Source organism: Sus scrofa, chromosome 10 (genome assembly GCF_054392235.1).
Source record: "Sus scrofa isolate SSC_HxYL_T2T_F1_AM1 chromosome 10, Sscrofa_HxYL_maternal_Yorkshire_Landrace_v2.0, whole genome shotgun sequence".
In the NCBI taxonomy this organism is placed as follows: domain Eukaryota; kingdom Metazoa; phylum Chordata; class Mammalia; order Artiodactyla; family Suidae; genus Sus; species Sus scrofa.
Genome location: NC_139392.1, coordinates 8,908,464 through 8,929,933, shown reverse-complemented (window position 1 = coordinate 8,929,933; position 21,470 = coordinate 8,908,464). Strand labels below are relative to the sequence as shown.

The window sequence follows — 21,470 nt, the reverse complement described above, 5'->3', positions numbered from 1 at the left end:
ACGTACCATTACATTCTGTATTTTTTCTCCTGTGGCTCCATGGTCTTCATCACTCTTGTTTGAAGTCACTCTATAATATTAGAATCCTGTGAATGTAATATTCAAGTAACGTAACTCATTAAGAAATTCTAGGCGTTCTCATTGTGGCTCAGCAGGTTAAGAACCCAACATAATATCCAAGAAGATGCAGGTTCAATCCCTGGCCTGCTCAGTGAGTTAAGAATCCTGCATTGCCACGGGCTGTGGCATAGGTCCCAGATGCAGCTTAGGTCTGGCATTGCTGTGGCTGTGGTATAGGTTGGCAGCTTCAGCTATGATTCAACCCCTAGCCCAGAAATTTCCATATGCCACAGGTGCAGCTGTAAAAAGAAAAAAACAAACCCTCTGATTTAATTTACTTAAACATTTCTTATTATAAATAACACATCAGTCATTTTATATGCTTCCCAAGGAAATGTTTCATAAGACCTTGGCTAAAAACCAAGATTTTTTAACGTATATATCTTCAGGTCATAAATTTTTTGCCTCTTGGTTCCAGACTGTGTCTTTGTTGTGTGCTTTGTGGTGATGCAGCCGGAGCCTGTGAACATTTCTCCCTTACTCACTGGTAGGACATTGAACTCTGTGCTGGAGGGACTCTGCAGGAGGCAGAGCTTTCTCTTCCTGGTTCCGGTGTGCACCCCTCCCAGGAGACCCAGAACAAGTGATGTTCAGACACATGCGCTGCGTCATCCTTGGACAGTTTTCCCCCAGGACCCGGCACTGCCGGTGGTGGCTGTCCAGTGAGTTCTGCGGTACAGCCCTCATCCCAGGCGGCTTTCCTTGGCCCTCTGCCAGTGAGCTTGTCCTAGCAAGTTCTACGGTAGAGCACCTCCGATGCTGGAGGACAGATGCCAAGGGAGTTATGCCTTCATGGAACCTCAGCAAACTTCACCATCAAGTGGGACACAGGTGCACCCTCTCCAACAAAGCCTGGCCTCATCCCAGGAGACTCTCCCGGTCCTGTTCCTTCCCCAGGTGCTCTGCCTTAACATTGCAGGTTATGATGGTTGTCTGTTTTCTTCCTGTGTGTTTCATAGGTTTCTGGTCCCCTCACAGGATGAAACCTTTTTGTAATCAGTCATTCTTTGTATTCAGCGTTCCTTGTTCAGACTCTTCTGTGGGTTCTGTGACTCGCTTGGCCTCTGCTGCAGTAGTCAGTGTGTTTTCACGAAGAAGTGGCAGTGACTTATGTAACAGGATGTCAGTGTTCACTCAGATGATCACAGCCTTAGTCCATCAAAGGTGCTATCATAAAACACCACAGCCCGGGTGCCTTATAAACAACTTTCTTTCTCAATGTTCTGGAGGCTGAACCACCTAGGTCACGGTTCCAAGGACAGCTCTCTTCCGTGGTGCAGTCTGCCACCTCCTTGCTGTGTCCTCACATAGGGGGAGAGGAGAGATTTTCCTGGAGCCTCCTTTCTAAGGGTGCTAACCCCATCATGGATGCCACCCGTGCAACCTAATCACTTTTTAAAGCGCCACCTCCTAATGCCATCGTCTTGGGCCTTAGGTTTCTAGCGTATGAATTCGGGGAGAACACAACCTTCAGTCTATAGGATTCGCTCTTGTTCCATCTTCAGTTATTCCCTTTCACCAACCATCATGATGGCATTTGGGAGAAAGATGGTTTCCCTCTGGCCTTTTGCTTCTGCAGACACTTGAGAGGAGGCTGGCTCGTTTGCGAGGGAATCAGCATGTCATTCTCGTGACATCCTCTTGTGATGCAGGAGAAGCTGGTGAACACAAGTTCATCCTCACCTTCACAGTGAGGTCCCTGTGTGCAGCCCTAGCTCAGCCTCTCCCAGGCTCTCGCTATTGCTGGGAGCGCCCTAAGGTTGTATTCCGTGTCCTTCATCCAAACTTCATCCCTTCCAAGACGGGAGGGTTACCTTGCTCTGGTCACAGAGGTTCCCCTTGCACCCTTGCTGGTTCTCAACACACTATCTTCATCATTCAGGAAACCAAGAAGTCCTGTGTTTTAAAAACATACTCCAGATGATTAATTATTTTTTTTGAGCATTTAAATATGCTGCATCTTCAGGCCCGCGCCTTAATGGGCTCTTCTCTGCCTGTTCACACAGAGTCCCAGGAGGGAGTGGGCCATGGCCACGCTGGCATTTGCAGGTTTCACAATCTGTAGTACATGCTCTGTCCCTTAGAGAATGTAAAGTTCCAGGCACATATCTGATCCTGTCCACTCCCTATCACATTTTTTTCTTTAGGTTCCTTTTTCTACCTTCTCTCTTTCTCTCTCTCTGAAATCCTTCATGTCCAGAGGTTCTGCTTACCCACGATTTCTCTTGTGTGGATTTTCCATTGCTGATAACAGATTGTCTCTGCAATATTATGGCTTAAAGCAGCAACAGTCGTTTATAGTTTCACAGTTGCCACGGGTCAGAAATTCAGGGAAGATTGTTGGCGAGACAACAGGATGTTGACTAGGTAACAGATATGGCAGTAGTTTTCCAACCCTTGGTCTAGGGTATTAAGTGGCAGTGTCTACAAACAATCCAATTACATATAAGAAACATAGTTATTTCTATTTTAGAGAACTGTAAGAACTTCCTCTTAGACCTTTTATTAGAAGGACTGTCTTGTAAAGGAACAAGACAAGAGCTTAACAAGACAAGATGCTAAATATGCATCATTACGAAAGGCACTTTTCTTATATTCCACTATACCATAAAAAGCAACCCATATTTGCTTTATTTTACATTTTTAAAATATGAACCATGCTCTTGTTCAAAACAAGAATGGGTTGATGTTGTTCGTGTAGTTATATAATAGAGAAACAATTAGAAATGTTTCCTTACCAGTCTGTGAAATGTAACCCTTTTCTTCTTTTTTTTTCCTTTTAATTTCAGATATGCAGTCCTTCTTAGACGCTGGCCTGTTGCCGTATACCTCTTATTCCTATCACATGGAGACCAGGAGTGTGAGCGGTTCAACAAAGAGTGCAGCTGTCACCTACAAGACAAAACCGGGGGCTCCAGAGGGAAGCTTGAACTTGAGTTACATCAGTCCTGTGCACTCAGACTCGGTGACGCTGACCTGGGCGACGCCTTCAAACCGTTCTGGTCCCATAGAGAAATATATTCTGTCGTGTGCTTCCGTAGATGGCGTCTCTCCATGTGTTCCTTATGAAGGTCCTGAAACCACAGCTACCATCTGGAATCTGGTTCCATTCACCAAGTACCATTTTTCTGTGCAGGCATGTACCAGTGGGGGCTGTTTACACGGCTCCCCCCTTACGGTGACCACAGCCCAGGCGCCTCCCCGAAGGCTGGATCCTCCGGTGGTGCGAAAGATCAGTGCCTCAGAGCTTCATGTAGAATGGGCTCCTCCAGTGGAACCAAATGGTAGGAATTCAAGGCTTAGACGCCCCGTTCTTGAGTAGAAGATGAATGAGAATCGAGATTTTTTTGGAAATGTGCATTATGATTCTGGCAACTCTTTTTGACTTTATAACTGCAGGATATAATAATTGGTAGACAGTTTCTAAGGATATGAGATACTATTTGTCCTGGTTAGTAGAACAAGTATATTTCTTTAATCTAATAACACATTCCACTCATTTAAATTGCCCCCTAAAAGGCTAATATTATCTTTGCTCTTTACTGACATCTGCCATAACACAAATGATGTTTCTAATTTGAAACTCACTTATGAAATGCATTATATTTGACTGTGTCACAAGTTAGGGCACCCATAAGTAGTAAATTTTCTTTTAAGCAAGAGAAAGATATGAAATGATACAAAAAATATGTATATAGGCTAGCTGACTCCATTAAGCTAATTTTTGTTCTCATATAATTGAACCCTTGGTTATACAGGCCAGCACACATTCATAGATTTTTAGTGATTTAATATCATGCATGTGTTATGGCAAAACCTTTTTTCTTTGAATTTTTAAGTTACTTAATAAAACCAGCCAGAAGTGAACTGTAATATTCTAATATTTATGCCAACAAGGCTTATGTTTAGCAGATAATCAAATCAAAATACCCCAATTTAAAAAAATACAAACTGAAGTTAAAATAATCTAATTCCCCAAAAGGAATAGCCATTCCATTAGAAATAATGGCTAATCATCCTAAAAAATATGGAATTTATCTATCATACATTTTGTGTTTGTACACTTTTCTGCTTGGTTTTCATTTTCCATGAATATGCTTTTTAGTAATATCTCATACATTGAGCTATCCTTTTTTTTTTTTTTTAAAGTAAGTACTTATCATTTAGATTACCAAGAAAATGGGTAGGTAATGGAGTGAGAAGAACAATGAAAGCCAGAACTCTTCGAATAACCCACCCCTCCCCACCGCTAAAATAGTCCATTTGTCACCTCAGTCATCTTTGTTCACTGTGTCACTTTTCTAGGCATAATTATAAGATATGAACTCTACATGGTAAGACTGAGATCCAGTGGAGAAACCAGGTCAGCAGAAAGTCGCGTCTTTCAGAGCAGCGGCTGGCTCAGCCCTCACCAGTTTGCCAAATCAGCCAATGAAAATGCTTTAGAGCCACCTCAGACAACCACAGTCATCACTGGCTTGGAGCCGTATACCCAGTACAAGTTTAGAGTCTTAGCTGTGAATATGGCTGGGAGTGTGTCTTCGGCCTGGACCACAGAGAGAACTGGAGAATCAGGTGACGATCAGTGCTTTAAACTCTACGTCGGGAAACGTCGGGAAACTCCTGAATGAAAGTATTGCCTCAAGTCAAGTCAACAGGACTAAAGCACGTTTGAAAAGCAAGAGTTACAAACTGACATATGCCAAGGAAATAGTCGATACATAAATGAGTTGCATAGATAACCCAAGGTCATAAGGTTCTTGCCATAGTTTTTAGGAAAGAAATTAATGTTTGTGCTATTACTGCAAGGGAGGAAAATGCCCTGACTATAGTTAGAATCTATTGGGAATGTTTGTCAAAAATAGCAGTTGGTTTCCAGGCTTGAAGTGCATTGGCCATATGTTCTGTCTTGCTCCAAATTCAGCACAATTTATGTTCAATGAAAGAGAGAACTGTTACCAGTTTCACAAATCTTTTTGTTTGTTTGTTTCTCTCTTTCCAAAACAAATAGTTTAGGTACTAAATTGTACCTTCAGACATAATCCGCCAACCAATACCTGCAGTTCACAAGTGTGCTTATAAGCAGTTGCCAACATGGTAAGGAAGGATGGTGAAAAGTTTACATTTTCTTGAGGTAGCTTTGCTAAAATGAATGAGAGACTTAATCCTCCGCTTTACCCTTTGTATTAAAGACACGTCAAACTTGATGAGGCATTGACCAAAAAAATATAAAATAATAACCATACAGTTTGGCTGTGCTTTGACTCTATGGCTATCCAAAGAAACCCAAGTCCTGATTTAAATTGGATCCGTTAGCACGGTGGAGGACACCGGTAGGAGGGTAACGGTAGCTTCAGGTTGATGTCTAGGGGAATGATTTCATGAATAAAATGTGCATTGTGCTTGCCCCTCTCTTAATGACTCCCAGCCATCGTGGACAAATAATAGGGCCACGATAGCACAAGTGATGAGCCATGGCATTCTGGAAGGGGAAAATCAAGGTCAGAAAGGAAAAGTAATGGGTGAAACAGCAATACTGGAGCCTCATCGTCATATGGGTCACTGGCTAATGAAAGTGCGACGAGGTCCTCTGATAATCTGGCTTTGTTAGCACATTTAAAATCCACATTAAGATCTCAAGGGTGGCAGGGGGAGGATGGTGTGTGTAGGTCCCTGAACATTTCAATCAAGATTTATGGAAAACTTTTCAAATCTCTTCAGGGTTATGGAGCACATTTTCGAGGCTTCTCTTTCTGAAGAGGGATGTTCTCCCAGCAGCTCAGGGGCATACTTGTCTACACAGGAAACCCAATGTCACCAGGCATCGGTCCAAACTTTGTGGACCGAGACCTCTCCTGTTTCGGGGGCTTCTCCTTCCCAATACTTGATGAGACCTATGGTTTCCTCCCCAGTTATCTACTGTTATCCTTATGCACACAAGCAAATTCTTGTTTTTATTTCGTAAATGGAAAATGCCTCTGTAAGTAGTGTAAACACAAAGAACGTCTTTGTAGATATTAAAAAATGAGTAGCTTTCATAGACCCCAGTATATGCTCTGCTTATCAAGCATGAGAATATTAGGTAAGGAGTGAGGTATTTCAGAAATGAGGATAAATGCGTGAATTCTGTTTGCAAACCTGTAGATACAACATTCATCATCTTTTTTTTTTTTTTTGCTGCTGTTATGGTTGTCGCTAACAGCTCCTGTGTTCATGACCCCTCCTACCGTCTCGCCTCTCTCACCACACTCGCTCAATGTATCCTGGGAGATGCCAGCAGACAACATTACAAGAGGGAGAGTCGTAGGGTATAACGTCACTATGATTTCTGAACAGTCACCCCGACAATCTCATCCGGAGGTGTTTTCACAGGTATTGTTATTTTCAACTAATGTTCTTTCAGAGTTGAATTGTATCTTCATTTTGATATTTTCTGTGTTTGTGGAATTCGGTGACAGCGTTTTCCCTTAGATAATCCTAAAATGGAACATTTGTTTCTTAATATTATTTTCTGTATAGCAGGCTCCATGCACTTATATCACTTACTTTTTTTCTAATATAAGAATTTATTGGAACAAAGTTGGTATATTTGTGCTTCATAAAATTGACTTTTTCTGCTTAGCGTATCCCCTTAGATATCTTGCAGGATGCTGACATTTAGGAGCTGTTTATTGTGTATACAATGACAATTCAACCAATCCACAATCAGTTGATATTTGTATTGTATTGATTCTTTTGGAAATGTAAATAACATCAAGAATATCTTATACAGGGAGTCCCCTTCACGGCGCAGGGGAAATGAATCTGAGTAGAATCCATGAGGATGCAGGTTTGATCCCTGGACTTGCTCAGTGGTTCAGGGATCTGGCATTGCCCTGAGCTGTGGTGTAGGTTGCAGACGTGGCTCGGATCCCACCATTGCTGTGGCTGTGGTGTAGGTCAGTAGCCGTAGCTCTGATTTGACCCCTAGCCTAGGAATCTCCGTATGCCACAGGTGTGGCCCTAAAAAGACAAATACACACACAGACACACACATCTTATACGAACATTTTGCATATTTCTATTTCCCAAGAAAAATTTGAGGAATGGAATTTATCAGCGCTCATAGCAAAGGTCATGAACACGTTCCCGGTTTGGGATCTGTGGGGACATATCGCCTCCCTGGCAGTGAGGAGAATAATGATCACAGATGACAGTGGAGTCACTGGGTCATTTGAGATGTGTGACAGTCCTGGAGGATGAAAGGCTCTTGTTACTCTTCAGCTGATTGCGTGCCCACTGTCCAGTCTATCAGCATGAAGGTGACCAGTGACACAGACTGGCTGATGTCGACTGGGCAGGTCGGTCTGCATGCATTTCGCTGTGGAGCATCTCGTCGGGGGAAGGTGCTCTTTGGTGGACATGAACATGACATAAAACATCTGCACACTTCAAGCCCTGCCCCGTGCGCCTGCCCCCAGCCTTCTCCCCCAGACCTGGTGGTTCCTGATCTTCCTGGTTTCTTACTGAGCAAAACTGAGCCCAATAAGAAACCGAGCCGTGGAGTTCCCATTGCGGCTCAGTGGTAACAAAGCCTACGAGTATCCATGAGGAGGCTGGTTCGATCCCTGGCCTCTCTCAGTGGGTTAAGGATCCTGCGTTGCCATGAGCTGCGGTGTAGGTCGCAAATGCGGCTCGGATCCTGCATTGCTGTGGCTGTGGCGAAGGCCAGCTGGCAGCTGCCACTCTGATGTGACCTCTAAGGCTGGGAACTTGCACATGCTGTGGGTGAAGCCCTAAAAAGAAACAAACAAGTGAACAACAAAGAAAACCTTTCCGGAACAGAATGAGTTTTATTTTTCTTAGAAAAAGTTAAGCCACATTTTCTCATTTTCTCAAAAGAGAAAGTTTATATCTTCAATGTCTAAGTAGCCATGTTAGAATTAGAGAAAGGATTAATAATTCAATGCTTGATGTTTTTCTGATTTCTAAGTGTAATTACAAGGAAATGGTACCAATGTTTTAAGTTTTTCCTAGACTTTTAGAATCTTTGAAATCATCTTTATTTATAAAAAAATGTTAGGTAAACAGTATAATTTGTGTTCTAACCACACTGCTTTATAGAACTACCCAGTTTATGAAATTTTAAAGTCAGTACTCAGCCACATATTCCAAATGAACTTTACTGTATTTCTAAAGGGAAAAAATGAAAATCTAGAAATTGATTCCAAATGTTACTATTTTTTACTGTTACCTGTGGTATTTATATTATGGAAGATTATTTGATATGAATGTATATCAGTAGCCCTCAGAAAAATAGTTTTGGACTCATGCTTTCTATCAAACTATCTGTTTTAATGATTTTTCCCCCCTGAATATAATCACCAGTGGTCTTTGTATGTACTGACTAAGCAAATTTACATGGTTGTGTTTCATCACTTCCAGTTGTAATTATAGTACCAGTTCTCAGGTTGGTTGTTTAATTACTTGTTTATGGACCACAGAGCTCCTCTCAGTCTCCTTTGCTTGACTCTGCTATTTTCATTTGAAATTCTGAGATAAAGACCGTATTTCAAACGCTGTAGCTGTTAGATCAATCTGCTTATGCTTATTTGTATAAGAAAGATAATTGAACATTGATTTCACGTGGATGTTCAGTCATCTTTCCTCCCCTTTTTCTTCCTCTGGTGTTTTTTGTTGTTGTTGTTGTTTTGTTTTGTTGTTTTGGGAACAAATAATGGCATTGGTTTACCATAGCGGCATCTTTCTGTACTAGCTCCATCAGCGGGCATGTGGGCATCCCTGCCCTGGGTTTGTTTTGGCCAAGCCCCACGGTTTTATTTGGACTTTTTTCATGATAACAATGACGATGTCACCATCCTTTATCTGCACCATCAGTGACAATAACCGCACCACCACGCTGCTTTATGAGGCAATAACTTGGTTTCCTCATTTATCCACTCAGGAACTGGCTTATTACCTCATAAAACAGTGTGATTGTACAATTATCAATTAAATCTGAGCTTGTTGAGCCCTTCAAAAAATAAAAAAAAAAACCTTTTCCTAATAGTGGTTGGCAATAATCCCCTCTGTCAGAATTCACAGAACTTTGATTGCCAAGCTTGTATTTTTCACACTGATTGTCTATTCTCTGACTTTTTTTTTTTCTTTTTTTTTGCCTTGCAGGTGTTGTACACTGCTAAATCCCAAGAACTGTATTATGTTGTAAAAGGACTAAAACCTTATAGGATATATGACTTTACTGTTTCTCTCTGCAATTCAGTTGGTTGTGTAACCAGTGCTTCGGGAGCCGGACAGACTTTAGCAGCAGGTAAGCCAGTTTTAATGGATGTGAAAAATATATTGTGTATTTATAAACAAACGCCCCCAAAACTCAATCACTTCTTTAGTCTGGACTTAATATTTGTCTTCTCTGCTTCCTCCTGTTCCCTCACTTACTCTGATTGCTACCGACCTTGACATAATTGAACAGAAAAATAAAGTTACATCTAAGAGCCCTGAAGTTCCCGTCGTGGTGCAGTGGTTAACGAATCTGACTAGGAACCATAGGTTGTGGGTTCGATCCCTGGCCTTGCTCAGTGGGTTAAGGATCTGGTGTTGTCATGAGCTGTGGTGTAGGTCGCAGATGTGGCTTGGATCCCATGTTGCTGTGGCTGCGGTGTAGGCCGGTGGCAACAGCTCCAATTAGACCCCTGGTCTGGGAATCTCCATATGCCATGGGTGCGGCCCTAGAAAAGACAAAAAAAAAAAAAAATATATATATAGTATATATATATGTGCATATATATATGTATACATGAGCCCTGAGGATTCCTGAGATGCAGCTGTGTCATAATAGGAAATGTAATAAGATGTAAGCTCATTCCTCATCAGTATAGTGGTGAGTGTCCCCTCCTGTCACACGGGAGACTGGGGTTTGATTCCCTGATGGGGATGACACAGCAGATCTGGAGTTGCCATTGTGGTTCAGCAAGTTAAGAACCCGACTAGTATCCATGAGGATGCAGGTTTGATTCCTGGCCTTGTTCAGTGGGTTAAGGATCCTGCGTTGCCACAAGCTGCGGCATAGGTCACAGATGCAGCTTGGATTCGACCCCAGGCCAGAATGTCCATACGCCTCAAGTTCAAAATATAATTAGGTGTAGAGTGGTTCTAGGGCTCAGCCACCATGCTAAGTCCTGAAGATGTCCCAACACTTTTTCTAAGCCTTTAGGAGGCTCCTATGAGGACTCAGGATGCGTCTTCCCTCAGTCTCAACCTTTTGCGTGGGGTCGGTTCTCGCCATTCCTGCCCGGGAAACTAACGGCAGACACCCAGGAATTCCTGGATTGCCTTGGGCTTCTATTTTGCCTTTATTGCATAGGCAGTAGTGTGCTCATTGATCTGTTTATTATGAATATGAAACTCCTAGGTACATAAAATTGAAATAAAAACTCTTGTTATGGAGTATAATATTAATGGGAAATGGTTTGTATAATTTTTTTTTGCTTGCTTCACTTGGAACAAATTGGATTCATACAAACTTGATTACATGTATTATTAACACCTATATAACCCAGTTCCTTAGCATTTAGTGTATTTTCAAATCAGTTTTTTCCGTCTGCAGGCAGCAAGGTTGAGTTTCCTCATGCGCTCTAAGGACATGTCCAGATGCGAGGACATTGAAAGATTTCTAGACCATTGGCAGATAGCATGAAAGATATTTAGCTATGAAAATATTCCTTCGACCTTCTTCCTCACTGTCTTCATGTACAATCCTATAGTTTTGGTTCTGTTTTATTTTCGTTCTGGAAAAACTGGTTTGGCTCAAATTATCTCATTGAAGTAATTTTGTTCCTTCAGATTCTTCCTCCATGAGAATAACTCCAAAATCTTGTTCTAGAATATAATCTTAGTTGGAAATTATCTCTGTGACTGAACTCTTTGCATTTTTATGTAGTTAAACCGTGTGTGTGTGTGTGTGTGTGTGTGTGTGTGTGTGTGTATGTGGAGTACCTAGCATGAGCAAAGCACCATTCTTCTATCAGATGGTGTATTTATTTATTTGTGCATACTGTCTTATTGGAGTTAGTGAGTATGGATAACAGGGGAAAAGTCCCTGTCTCCTTTCGGAAAAATGGCATAATTGGGGATGAGAGACCAAAAATTAAAAGAGGAATCTGTCCTGGGGGCTGGATCAAGTGAAAACAGAAACCATGGGGACTGAAGACTGGCCTAAGGTCTTAGTGGAACATGTGGGACTCCCATCTCATGACCATGCAGAACTGAAACCTCAGCTTCTCGAGGTGGTAAAACACTTACACGCCATCCATTGTGACCATCTAGCCAGCGTTCACATGTCCTTTCTAACATTCCTTCCAAGCGCTTGTCTGGCTTGTGATGATCTTCGGTGGTAGGAAAACTACTGCCTCGCCGGTAAATCAGACCATGTTGAGAGACCTCTTTGAAAAGAGGATTTGGAAGATGATACTGCTCCAAAATATCTCCCTGTGGCTCCTATTCAACTTCCTCATTCTACTCCCTTGGTGCTGGTGCCCATTCTGATTCATCTTCTCCATGGCATCCCTTCCGATAGCATCTTCAGCAAGAATACCTCCATCCAAGTCTTCTCTCCTTCAGGCTGCGGACCGATGTACCTCCTGGCTGCACCACACATGCCCTAGTTTCTAGCACTGTCAGGACAGGCACTCTCCCCCAGAAATGAGCTACTCTCTCTTTTCATAGACACACACCCCCAGAACTGAAGGGGTGGGGGGCACGATGGTCTCCAGAGACTACGCAGATCCTGTAGATGGAACAAGAAAGGCAGGAAAGGGTCTGTGGAATGATGATGCCTGCGCTGCTTAATGGACCAGTGATGACGTCTGTGCGAATATCATCCTCACTGGACACAGCAAAGCCTCCTGTGATGTGGAACTCAGTGCCCCAGTGCTCTGTGCAGCTCTTGTCAGAGCCACTGGTGAGGAGGCTTAAGGACACGCACTCCACCCACCGGAAGATCAGAGAACTAAAACTGATCCAAACCCTCCAACTCCTCTCTTTGCCTTTTTGTCCCTGAAAAACTGAACTTAGAAACTTCTCATATTCTCTGAAAACCACGAGATGTGCAAGTTAATCAACTTTTTCAAATAATAGTTTATTCATATATTTGAAGGGAGAATGATAAGCTGCAATGCCAGGACTTGAATTTGGGCTCTGCCATCTACTAAGTTCGTGACTTTCAGTAAATTACATGAGAGCTGTGCCTTAGTTTTCCAATTTGTAAATAGCGATAACCCATCTTATAGGGTTCTCCTGAATAGTGAAGAGAGTTAATATGTTGAGTATTTAAAGCAAAGCCCAGCAGAGTAAATCCTCAATAAAAATTTTCATTTTTAGCACGGTTTTTATCATAACCATTATATAATACTTATCTCAGGCACAGTGTGAATGTTATAGACTTTCTAACATTATCAAACCCATGAAATCTATTTTACAACTTTGTTTCTGTAACATTATTACATATACAGTAGTGTGCATATGTTATTCCCAGACTCCTAATTTATCCCCCCATCCCCTTTTGCAACCATAGTTAGTTTTCTATGTCTATGGGTCTCTTTCTTTTTTGAAAATAATTTCATTTGTATCTCCTTTCTTTAGATTCCACATATAAGTGATATCACATGGTATTTGTCTTTGACTTACTTCACTTAGTATATAATAATCTTTAGGTTCAATTATGTTGTTGCAAATGACATTATTTCATTCTTTTTAATGACTGAATAATATTCCTTTGCATATATATGTACCACATCTTCTTTATTCATTCCTTTGTCAATGGACATTTAAGTTGCTTCCATGTCTTGGCTATTGTAAATAGCACTGCAATGAATATTGAAGTGCGTGTATCTTTTCAAATGATGATTTTCTCCAGATATATGCTCAGGAGTGGGATTGCTGGATCATATGGTCGTTCTATATTTAGTTTTTTTCCATACTGTCTTCATAGTGGCTGCACCGATATATGTTCCCACCAAGAGTGTAGGGGGGTTTCTTTTTCTCCACACCCTCTCCAGCATTTATTATTTGTAGATTTTTTTGCTGTTACATTATTGTAACATAAATGTAACGATGTTGAGTCCTAAAACTAAGGAGTGTTGCAGTAGTAAACTGCAGGGGTGCTAACATCAAAAAGCATCATTTTTCAAGTTCTGTGAAGAGTATGTCATTGGGAATTTTGACATGCGTTTCAAAATTTTGATCAAAAACTATACTACACATTTCAAATTTGTAGTTTACCATATAGAGTTAATAATGTGCCGTAACTGTATTTTTATAGTGTTTTGTTGTGAATGGTCAATTCAATAAACATCTATTAAGGTTACTACCTAAAGCACGGTGGGGGTTTCTAATAGAATCCATTCAAAGGTACCTTAACGGTGTCTGTACTAAGGCTTTGACGTATGACAGGTAGGATTAACGCCTTGGCGTTACGTGAGAAAGGCTAAGAGGAAGATCTGGGAACAGAGAATATGGTAGATAACTTTGGGGAGATTGGGAAATGATGTCAGATTAGGTGGCATTTGAGGGGGGCCATAAAGAATTGGTCAAGATTTTTCCAGACATTTACTGCTTTTATGCCATGTGTGTGTTGCTGTTTGAGGGCCTGGTGCTGCTCCCCACTGACACGATGAAAGCTGGGCTTTATGAGGATCCGTCACAGGGTGTAGAACAGATTAGAAGAGTGAGTGTAAATAGAGTCTGGTAGACATTCCAAGGTGGCCATGAGGGGGTAAATCAGATAAACAAAAGGAAAGATTGAAAGAAGGGGCTGGCGTGGATCAGGGAACAGAAATCCACAGGATAAAAAGAGGGAGAAACCCAGGGGGTTCCTTGGTAGCCTAGTAGGTTAAGAACCCAGCACTGTCACTACTGTGGTGCAGGTCACTGTTGTGGCTCAGGTTCAGTCCCTAGCCTGGGAACTTCCACAAGCTGTGGGTGTGACAAAAGAAAAAAAAAAAAGAAGAGGAAGAAGAGGGAGGAATCGAAGATGACAGTAAGTATCCTAGACTATGGTGATGCCACTAAATACAATGCAAAAGATGAAGAAAGAACATATGGGAGAAATAAACCCAGGAGCTTCAGTTTGATTAGAAACACATCCATGATGATTGTAACCAGCCAGCAGCAGAAAATGCAAATCTGGAGCTTAAGAATGAGGGAGGTTTTACAATCATCTGAGTGGAGAAGGAGCTAAAACTATGGATGAAAATGTGTTAGTGAAGGCAGAGAAAATATGAATGAAAAGTTGTACACCTCAGTGAATGCTCCCCTTTTGGAAGAAAGAGGAAGGGAGGAATAAAGGGAACAGAGACATGGTCAGAGTTAGGAAGGAGCCTACAAAGAGCATCATCCAAAAAGGCAAGGGGAGAGAGAATTCTAGAAGGAGAATGTTGTTAACAGAGTCTTATGCTGTAGGGAAAGCAAAAGCAATGCCAACTACAAAGAACATGGGTCATTGATGGCCCTCTGGGCAGCAGTCTGATTGAAACAGAAGCTGGAAGAGAACCTGCAAGGTGAAAAATAAAACAGTTGCAGGAGAAGACAGAATGGTACATTGTAAATATGTGGGTTTTTTATTCTTTGCTAAAAGGTTCCTTCTGCACAATTTCTGTTAATAATTAAATTTTCTTCCCACATGAAATCCTTTTTTTTTTCTTTTTTTTCTTTTTGGCCACACCCACAGCACGTGGAAATTCCTGGGCCAGGGATCAAACCCAAGACACAGCAGGGATAGTGCTAGATCCTTAACCTCTTGGCCACCAGAAAAACCCCAAATCCTTTTCTTTTCTGAAGGAAAAAATGTTTTCATGTTCTTTTGGGAAAATGTTTATTTCTTAACCTGTTAATATATTTTGTCAGAACTCTCTAACTCCTTATCTGCTAAGCAGAGAATAAATCCACTTACATGACAGAAGTATGGAAAATAAGTTTTACTGCCATTTGATTTATCATAAAATGTACCATGTTCAGGGGTGTTCAGAGAGAATGGACTTATTTTTATTGGAATATGAGGGAAACCACAGTAATTACTGATCAAGATCCTTCTTGCCTCCTTTTTATTCTAAAATTTTCTTAGAATTAAATATCTAGGTGTAATTCATAGATATTAATTCATAGAAATAAACAAAGAAAGGTCAATCCTTTTGAATGGTCAACAGGTTTGTTGTAGGAAAGGAATAAAGTTGGCTATGATTCTTCCTGCTCTGTTTCTTCTAATGACAAAAATTATAATTTGGAGTGTATGTAGTGTTCTGATGAATTCTAATGGATTCATAGGAAATTTAACACTTAAGTCTAAAGGTAGTTCATCTGACTTAATTGCCGGGGATTGAAAGAAGCCAGTGGCCATTTCAAAATTTTTGAGTAAAAGCACCAAAAATTAGAAGTAGTATTCAGTCTTTTTGAAACACTAGAGTCATGAAAACATGTTGCTTCCTTAAATCTCAGTCACACAAATCGGAAAGATACTTATAAAGATTTACCTGTTTCACTAAAAACCTTGAGAATTATAATTTGCTCTCTTTGTTTTAAATGTATTTTTGATTAGCTTTATCATTAGAATTGGCACATTTCTTCTGAAGGGTTTATTGCTCCCCCTTTGGTTTTGGTGCCCATGGCAAAGTCTAAGAACCGATTTGAAAGAGGTCTTCTCCCTTGAGCACCTGCATCTCCTTAGAAGAATCTTCGAGACAGTGTCATGGTGGCTCTGGAGTTGCTTCTGGGCGTGTAAGGATAATGAGCTGCTGGACTGTGCCTTCTTGGAGCGCTCCTTAGACTTTTGTTCAGAATCACCCTTTTAATCTAATACCTTGTTCCTCTCCACCCTTGGTGGATCAAGTACGAATTAAACCTTTCTACAGAGATATTCCTCTTGGCGATCCATTCCTAGGATAACAGTGTCCTATTGCTTTTATCTGTCATAAACTGACCTCTACACTTCAAGCCTAGATGTTTCCATCTCCCATTAAGCAAGTAATTAGTGGTGCATTAAGTTTTGTTTTTTTCTGAAGCCAAAGTAGAACGTATAGGCTGTTTGCTGCTGGGTTGAAAACACATATTGTTTTGTATGCAGGTATTAAGTCTTTTCATTGTGAATAGGACCCAGAGTGATTAAACAAGCACCCTTAATATGTTAATTTATAATTTTAATTACAACTAGCTTGTATATATAGTCATTAGTGAATACTAATATAAATATTTTTCCATCTTTTTATTCATAATGCATAAACCAATCATCCAGTTCCTTCTCTGAGGTGGCCTGTTTTTGTTTCCTAATCCAATCTTTGTTCTTAGTTATGAATGCGTTTTGTTCGTTCCTGTCTCGAATAATCACTCCCTTAGCTCGTCCCTTTCTGCTCCATGCTGAAACGGAAAAATTATCATGCAAATGTGGCATGCCATATTCAAAAGCACATTACCAAACACTTTTGTTGCTGTCCTTCAATTAGTTTCCCTTCTTTGAATTTAATTCCATTTGTTGTTAAACTACTGACTTGATGTATGGAGTCATGAATCTCAGGCTGTTGCCAAGAAAGCGGGGGAAAAAAAAATCAAAGCCTCTTGGAAGAGCTGCAGAGGCGAGAGCGGAAATGCATTCGCTTCACCTTTGACAACAACACTTGAACAGCAGTGCGATCCTCTGATGATTCAACTTGGCTAATTATCCAATTATTTATTTCAAGAATAAAGGCCCTGTGTTCCACTTAGGGAAGTGTAAGGCAATCTGAGAAACTTGGTACTGACAGCTGACTTACGTCACGGGGAGGATAAACAGTATCTGTGCAAACCTGTCCCACCAGCCGTTCTTGTGTCTTAGCATCCCGGAGACCCCCAGGACTCGCAAGGATGGGTTTGGTTTGTTTGTTTTGCTCTTTCAACAGCAGAAATTCTTTCCCACTTCTAACCAACGTGTCAAAGTTCCATGGCTCTGAAGCCATGTTTAAGTTGTATTTCTCTTGATTAAAAGCTTTTGGTTCAAAGCAATACTTTTTAATTGCCTAATGATATAAGTCAGTTCTTAGGAAAGAACCGCACATGTAGGAGTTCATTTGCAATATAACTGAAAAATTCATTGCATGGCAGTAAAACAATTTACTGTTAATTACAAGGAGAAGAATTTGCTGTAGCATGCTCACAGATTGTCATGAATCATGCAGCACTCCTAGAGATTTATAACAGATGTGTAAGTGGGATGAATTAGCAGGGTTTAATAACAGAGACACAAATCATGCAGACTTCAAGGAGCTTTAATTGATATACTAGAATGTGACGGGCATGAATCACTCAGCCATTCAACAGCACTGTAACATATGGTCAGCTCAATATGCTGCATCTTAAATCGGTTGCGGAGACGTTGGTTGTCCCATATGGTGGAAGCAATATATTTTTCATGATTAAAAAAAAAATACATCCATTTTTTTAAAGAAATATGATTGCAAAGCATGTTTGTTATTGAACAGCCGTCTTGAATGCCAAACTGGGTTTGTCGGGCTTTTTTTCAATGATGATGATTATTTTTTTTGACATGGCAGCTTCCCAAAATAAATATCGGTTACTCCTTGTAATACCAGATCATTGGAGGCACCATGAGAACCGAACTGGTGCTTGCTGGCAGGCTTGAGCCACAGCAAAGCCTACAGAAGAGCAGAGCTGATGAGAACGTTGATTGTCAGGGAAATCCTTCAGGCATGGGCAAAGCAAACAAAATGAAAGGAATGATGTCACTTTCCGAGAGGTTCAGGAATGCCCTGGTTTGGAAAGAGAATAAGGGGAATTGAATGAGAGACCCTTCCTGAACAGGGTAGGAAGGTCGCTGTGATAAACTCTGACCCCCATAGGTAGCAATCGTAATGCAGCCTTTTACGCCAACCTCTTAATTAGAAGTTTAGCCCTTCCAGAGTCTTCTAAAAGAAATCCTGGCGGATCCATCCTATGGATAGTAGCACCAATCCCATGTTATTCCTGAAGGGTTATTTCAATATAGAAAGCAAGCATCCTGGTAGCAGGAAACATCTTTTTATTGAAACTAGGACCTGGCAGCTTTTGACCAAGCCTTCGTTGCATTAGTCAATCTGACAGACTTGAAAAAGGAATATTGCAGCCTTAGAACTGTGGCTGCCAGAATTTAATGTCAACAATTAAAATTTATTTTGATCCTTACCTACTGTTTATTACTGTTTGTATACACAACAGACCTTACTAATACAGAGATGCACTATTAGATGGAATTACCATCTGTTCAGAGTGAAATGCTGGCATCTGTCTTCAGTGCTAAAACTAAAATGATATTATTTCTAACAAAACAAAATTAACTGCATTTTACTCCCCAACTTTAATTTTGAATCTGTGGATGATGCACCCAAGGAAAAGACTTATTGCTACGCTGTGGAATGACCTCTGTTGCCAAGTCTGCCTTAAGATAGGTGACTTTCACGGGGCCTCTGTTGGCCTTTTTGGCATGGCAGAAATGGCCTGCAGAAATCACACTTTTTTAAACACTGTTTTAGTCTTCTGATGTACTGCCCATAGTAAGGCATTAAAACAACGCAATGAAAATGTGTTAAAATTGCATTAGAGAGGCTATTGTATGTATACTGTTTTGATAGATGTGTCCTAAATAAGCACAAGGGAAAAAAACTAGAGAGACAGAAATTCCTCTGAATGAAGTTGCCATATGCTCACAGTGACACCTTTAGGGAAGTAGAAACTCTTGTCTTCTCCGTTGGACTATTTTTAATTTTCTCCTACATTGACACATAGGAAAGATTTATATTCAGCACCTTCTCCTATTTTTTTTTTTCTTTAAGCCTAAGCATCCTATTAAAAAAGATCTCTAGCTTTTTGAAGTTGGAGAGTTTGGAGCATCAAGGACAATGAGAGTTTCCATCCTGATATCGAAATCCATGACGCGACTTTCTGAGAAGCCCCACTTTAGTTCTATATATCACAAAACAATAAATTTTGTCACAGCAACGTTTAATGCATGTACACAGTGCATTAACTGTAACTGTAGTACATTTATTTGTGCTAGAGGAGACTTGAAAATGATTCAAAAATCAATACTTTGCTGTCAGAGAAGCAAGTGTTACGATGCATTTAAGTAGTTAATTGCATAAGCTCCATAAAAGCTTCAAGTTTGGGTGGCAAGGATGCCATAATTACAGCCCAAGAAACTACCTATAGTAATGGTGGACTTTAGGGAATATAGGGCTTGTTGTCACCGCTGCTGCTCTACATGCGGTTCAGAAAGCCTGGGTCCTCCCTCTTTTCATGAGTAGGGTGCAGGTCAGGTACAAATTAATGATGCTCACCAGCGTGACAGCTGGTTAAAGTAGCATTTGTCCACCAAGGAGGCAACTTCCCTTCAGTTCGCTAAAGCAGTGCTTTCTGTTTTCTTTTTTAATCATATCAAAATTGTGATATTTGTATAACCTGCGAGAGTAAAGGCCACGGTATCCCAGAGCCACAGGGGGATAAGCTGGCTGGCTCCTCCGAGGGCCGAGGGGAATCCGTGTGTACACCACTTCTTCATGCTTGATTGTCGAGAAGCACTGCTGGCAAATGCTCAGTCAGCATGTTGACGCTGGAAGGGATCCTCAGCATCATCAGGCCAGTTGGGCTTGTCAGTGAATGGGGGACTACCCAGCAGTTCCACCCCTGGTATATATCAAAAAAAAAGAAAAAAAACACCCAAAACACTAATTTGAAAAGATATATGTACCCATATGTTCATAGAACTAATTACAATAACCAAGATATGGACGCAGCCCTAATGCCCATCGACAGAGGAATAGAAAAAGAAGATGTAGTGTAAATATATATGTGTAGTGGAATATTACTCGGCCGTAAAAAAGAATGAAATAATGCCATGTGCAACGACAAGGATGCACTTGGAGGGCGTTTATGCTAAGTGGACTAAATCAGACAGAGAACAACTAAAGCTGTGATCTCACTTTTATGTGAAATCTAAAAAATACAGCAAAGTGGTGAATGTCACGAAAAAAGCAGACCCACAGATAATAGAGTACAAACTTGTGGTCACCACTGGGTAGAGCCACGTGGGGAAGCACATATAGGGGTAGAGGTGGGAGTGAGAGGTACAAACTCTTAAGTATAAAATAAGCTACAAAGATGCAACACAGGGAATACAGCCAATGCCTTGTGATAACCATAAATAGGGCATAACCTTTAAACACTGTGAATCGGTATATGGTACACCTATAACGATAACATGGTGCATCAGCGACCCTTCAGTTTTAAAAAATTCCGATAAATGAATGCGTGAATGAGGTACTGAAGAAAAGAGAGATCAAATAGCGGATCAGGCAAAGTTCCAAAAGTGGAGTTGGAAACAGCCAGTCTAGAACCTAAGTTTTCTCCTCCAGCCATCCGTCCCACTACACATCTCCTCTCTTGAAAGAGGGTGGAAAACAAAGAAGGGGCTGGGAAAACTGACGCTGTTCTTTCCTAGTCAGAGAACGGTCAGCAAGGCAGCCCTGAGGGATCTCTCAGAGTCTGAATGGAGAATCCTTTCGTCTTCTGGACCCTGATGGCAGAGCGGTTGCCAACTGAGAACCACGGCTTCATGACCCGCCTGGATTTCATGTCTGCATCCTGGTCCCAGGGCCCTTCCACAGGTGTTTGGGTCCAGCAAAGGTTGACAAATCACCTTTCCTGTGACAGTTTGTTTTCTGAGAAAAACTTGGAATCATTTTCCACTGGCAAGATGCAGGAGGATGTCTTTTGTTAGTCTGCTCCCCTCACAGTCCTGAAATGAGGAGAGTCTGTCCCTTTCTAGACTGCTGTGTACCTAATAGAAAGTTGATGATGTTTTAAGATAGGGACACAGCCATGCAGTTTTTGTAGACAACAAACTCTTCCTGGAAAATACGGACTCAGTTTTAGAGACCTGTCATCAGCAAGAGCTGCTGCTCATTGAGTCTTCAGTGCTGATCCTGAGATGCTCAAACCCCACACTGCATAAATTTTGCAAGTATAAATGTATGCATTATGATATGCTATTAATCAGATTATAAAGTAATAAATGCCGCATAAAGAAGAAGGTATCTCACAGGGTGTTTTTTAAAAGCACGCTTTTAAATAGAATAGCAAGGCTAGGAATTGGATTACAGAGCTGCTGCTGCAAAAAAATAGAGGAACATTGTAATTTTATTTCAAGTGGAAGCAGACTTTGTATGGTGTTATTCTTTGAAATGATGCATATTAAAGATCCATTTTCTACTTTACATTTATAAGAGGATTTTCTATGTAAATAGAGATTTTTGAGTGTGGATGAATTGAATCATTTT

General features: G+C 40.9%; 1 protein-coding gene across 1 annotated transcript in view; it reads left to right on the top strand.

The window, feature by feature from the left end:
• USH2A (usherin) overlaps window positions 1–21,470 on the top strand; it is an 837,868-nt gene that overhangs the window by 234,762 nt on the left and 581,636 nt on the right. Inside the window, exons 18-21 of the mRNA XM_021064292.2 lie at window positions 2,910–3,404; window positions 4,426–4,695; window positions 6,323–6,492; window positions 9,286–9,430. Coding sequence (XP_020919951.2) covers window positions 2,910–3,404; window positions 4,426–4,695; window positions 6,323–6,492; window positions 9,286–9,430 — 1,080 coding nt within the window. The remainder of the gene's footprint in view (window positions 1–2,909; window positions 3,405–4,425; window positions 4,696–6,322; window positions 6,493–9,285; window positions 9,431–21,470) is intronic.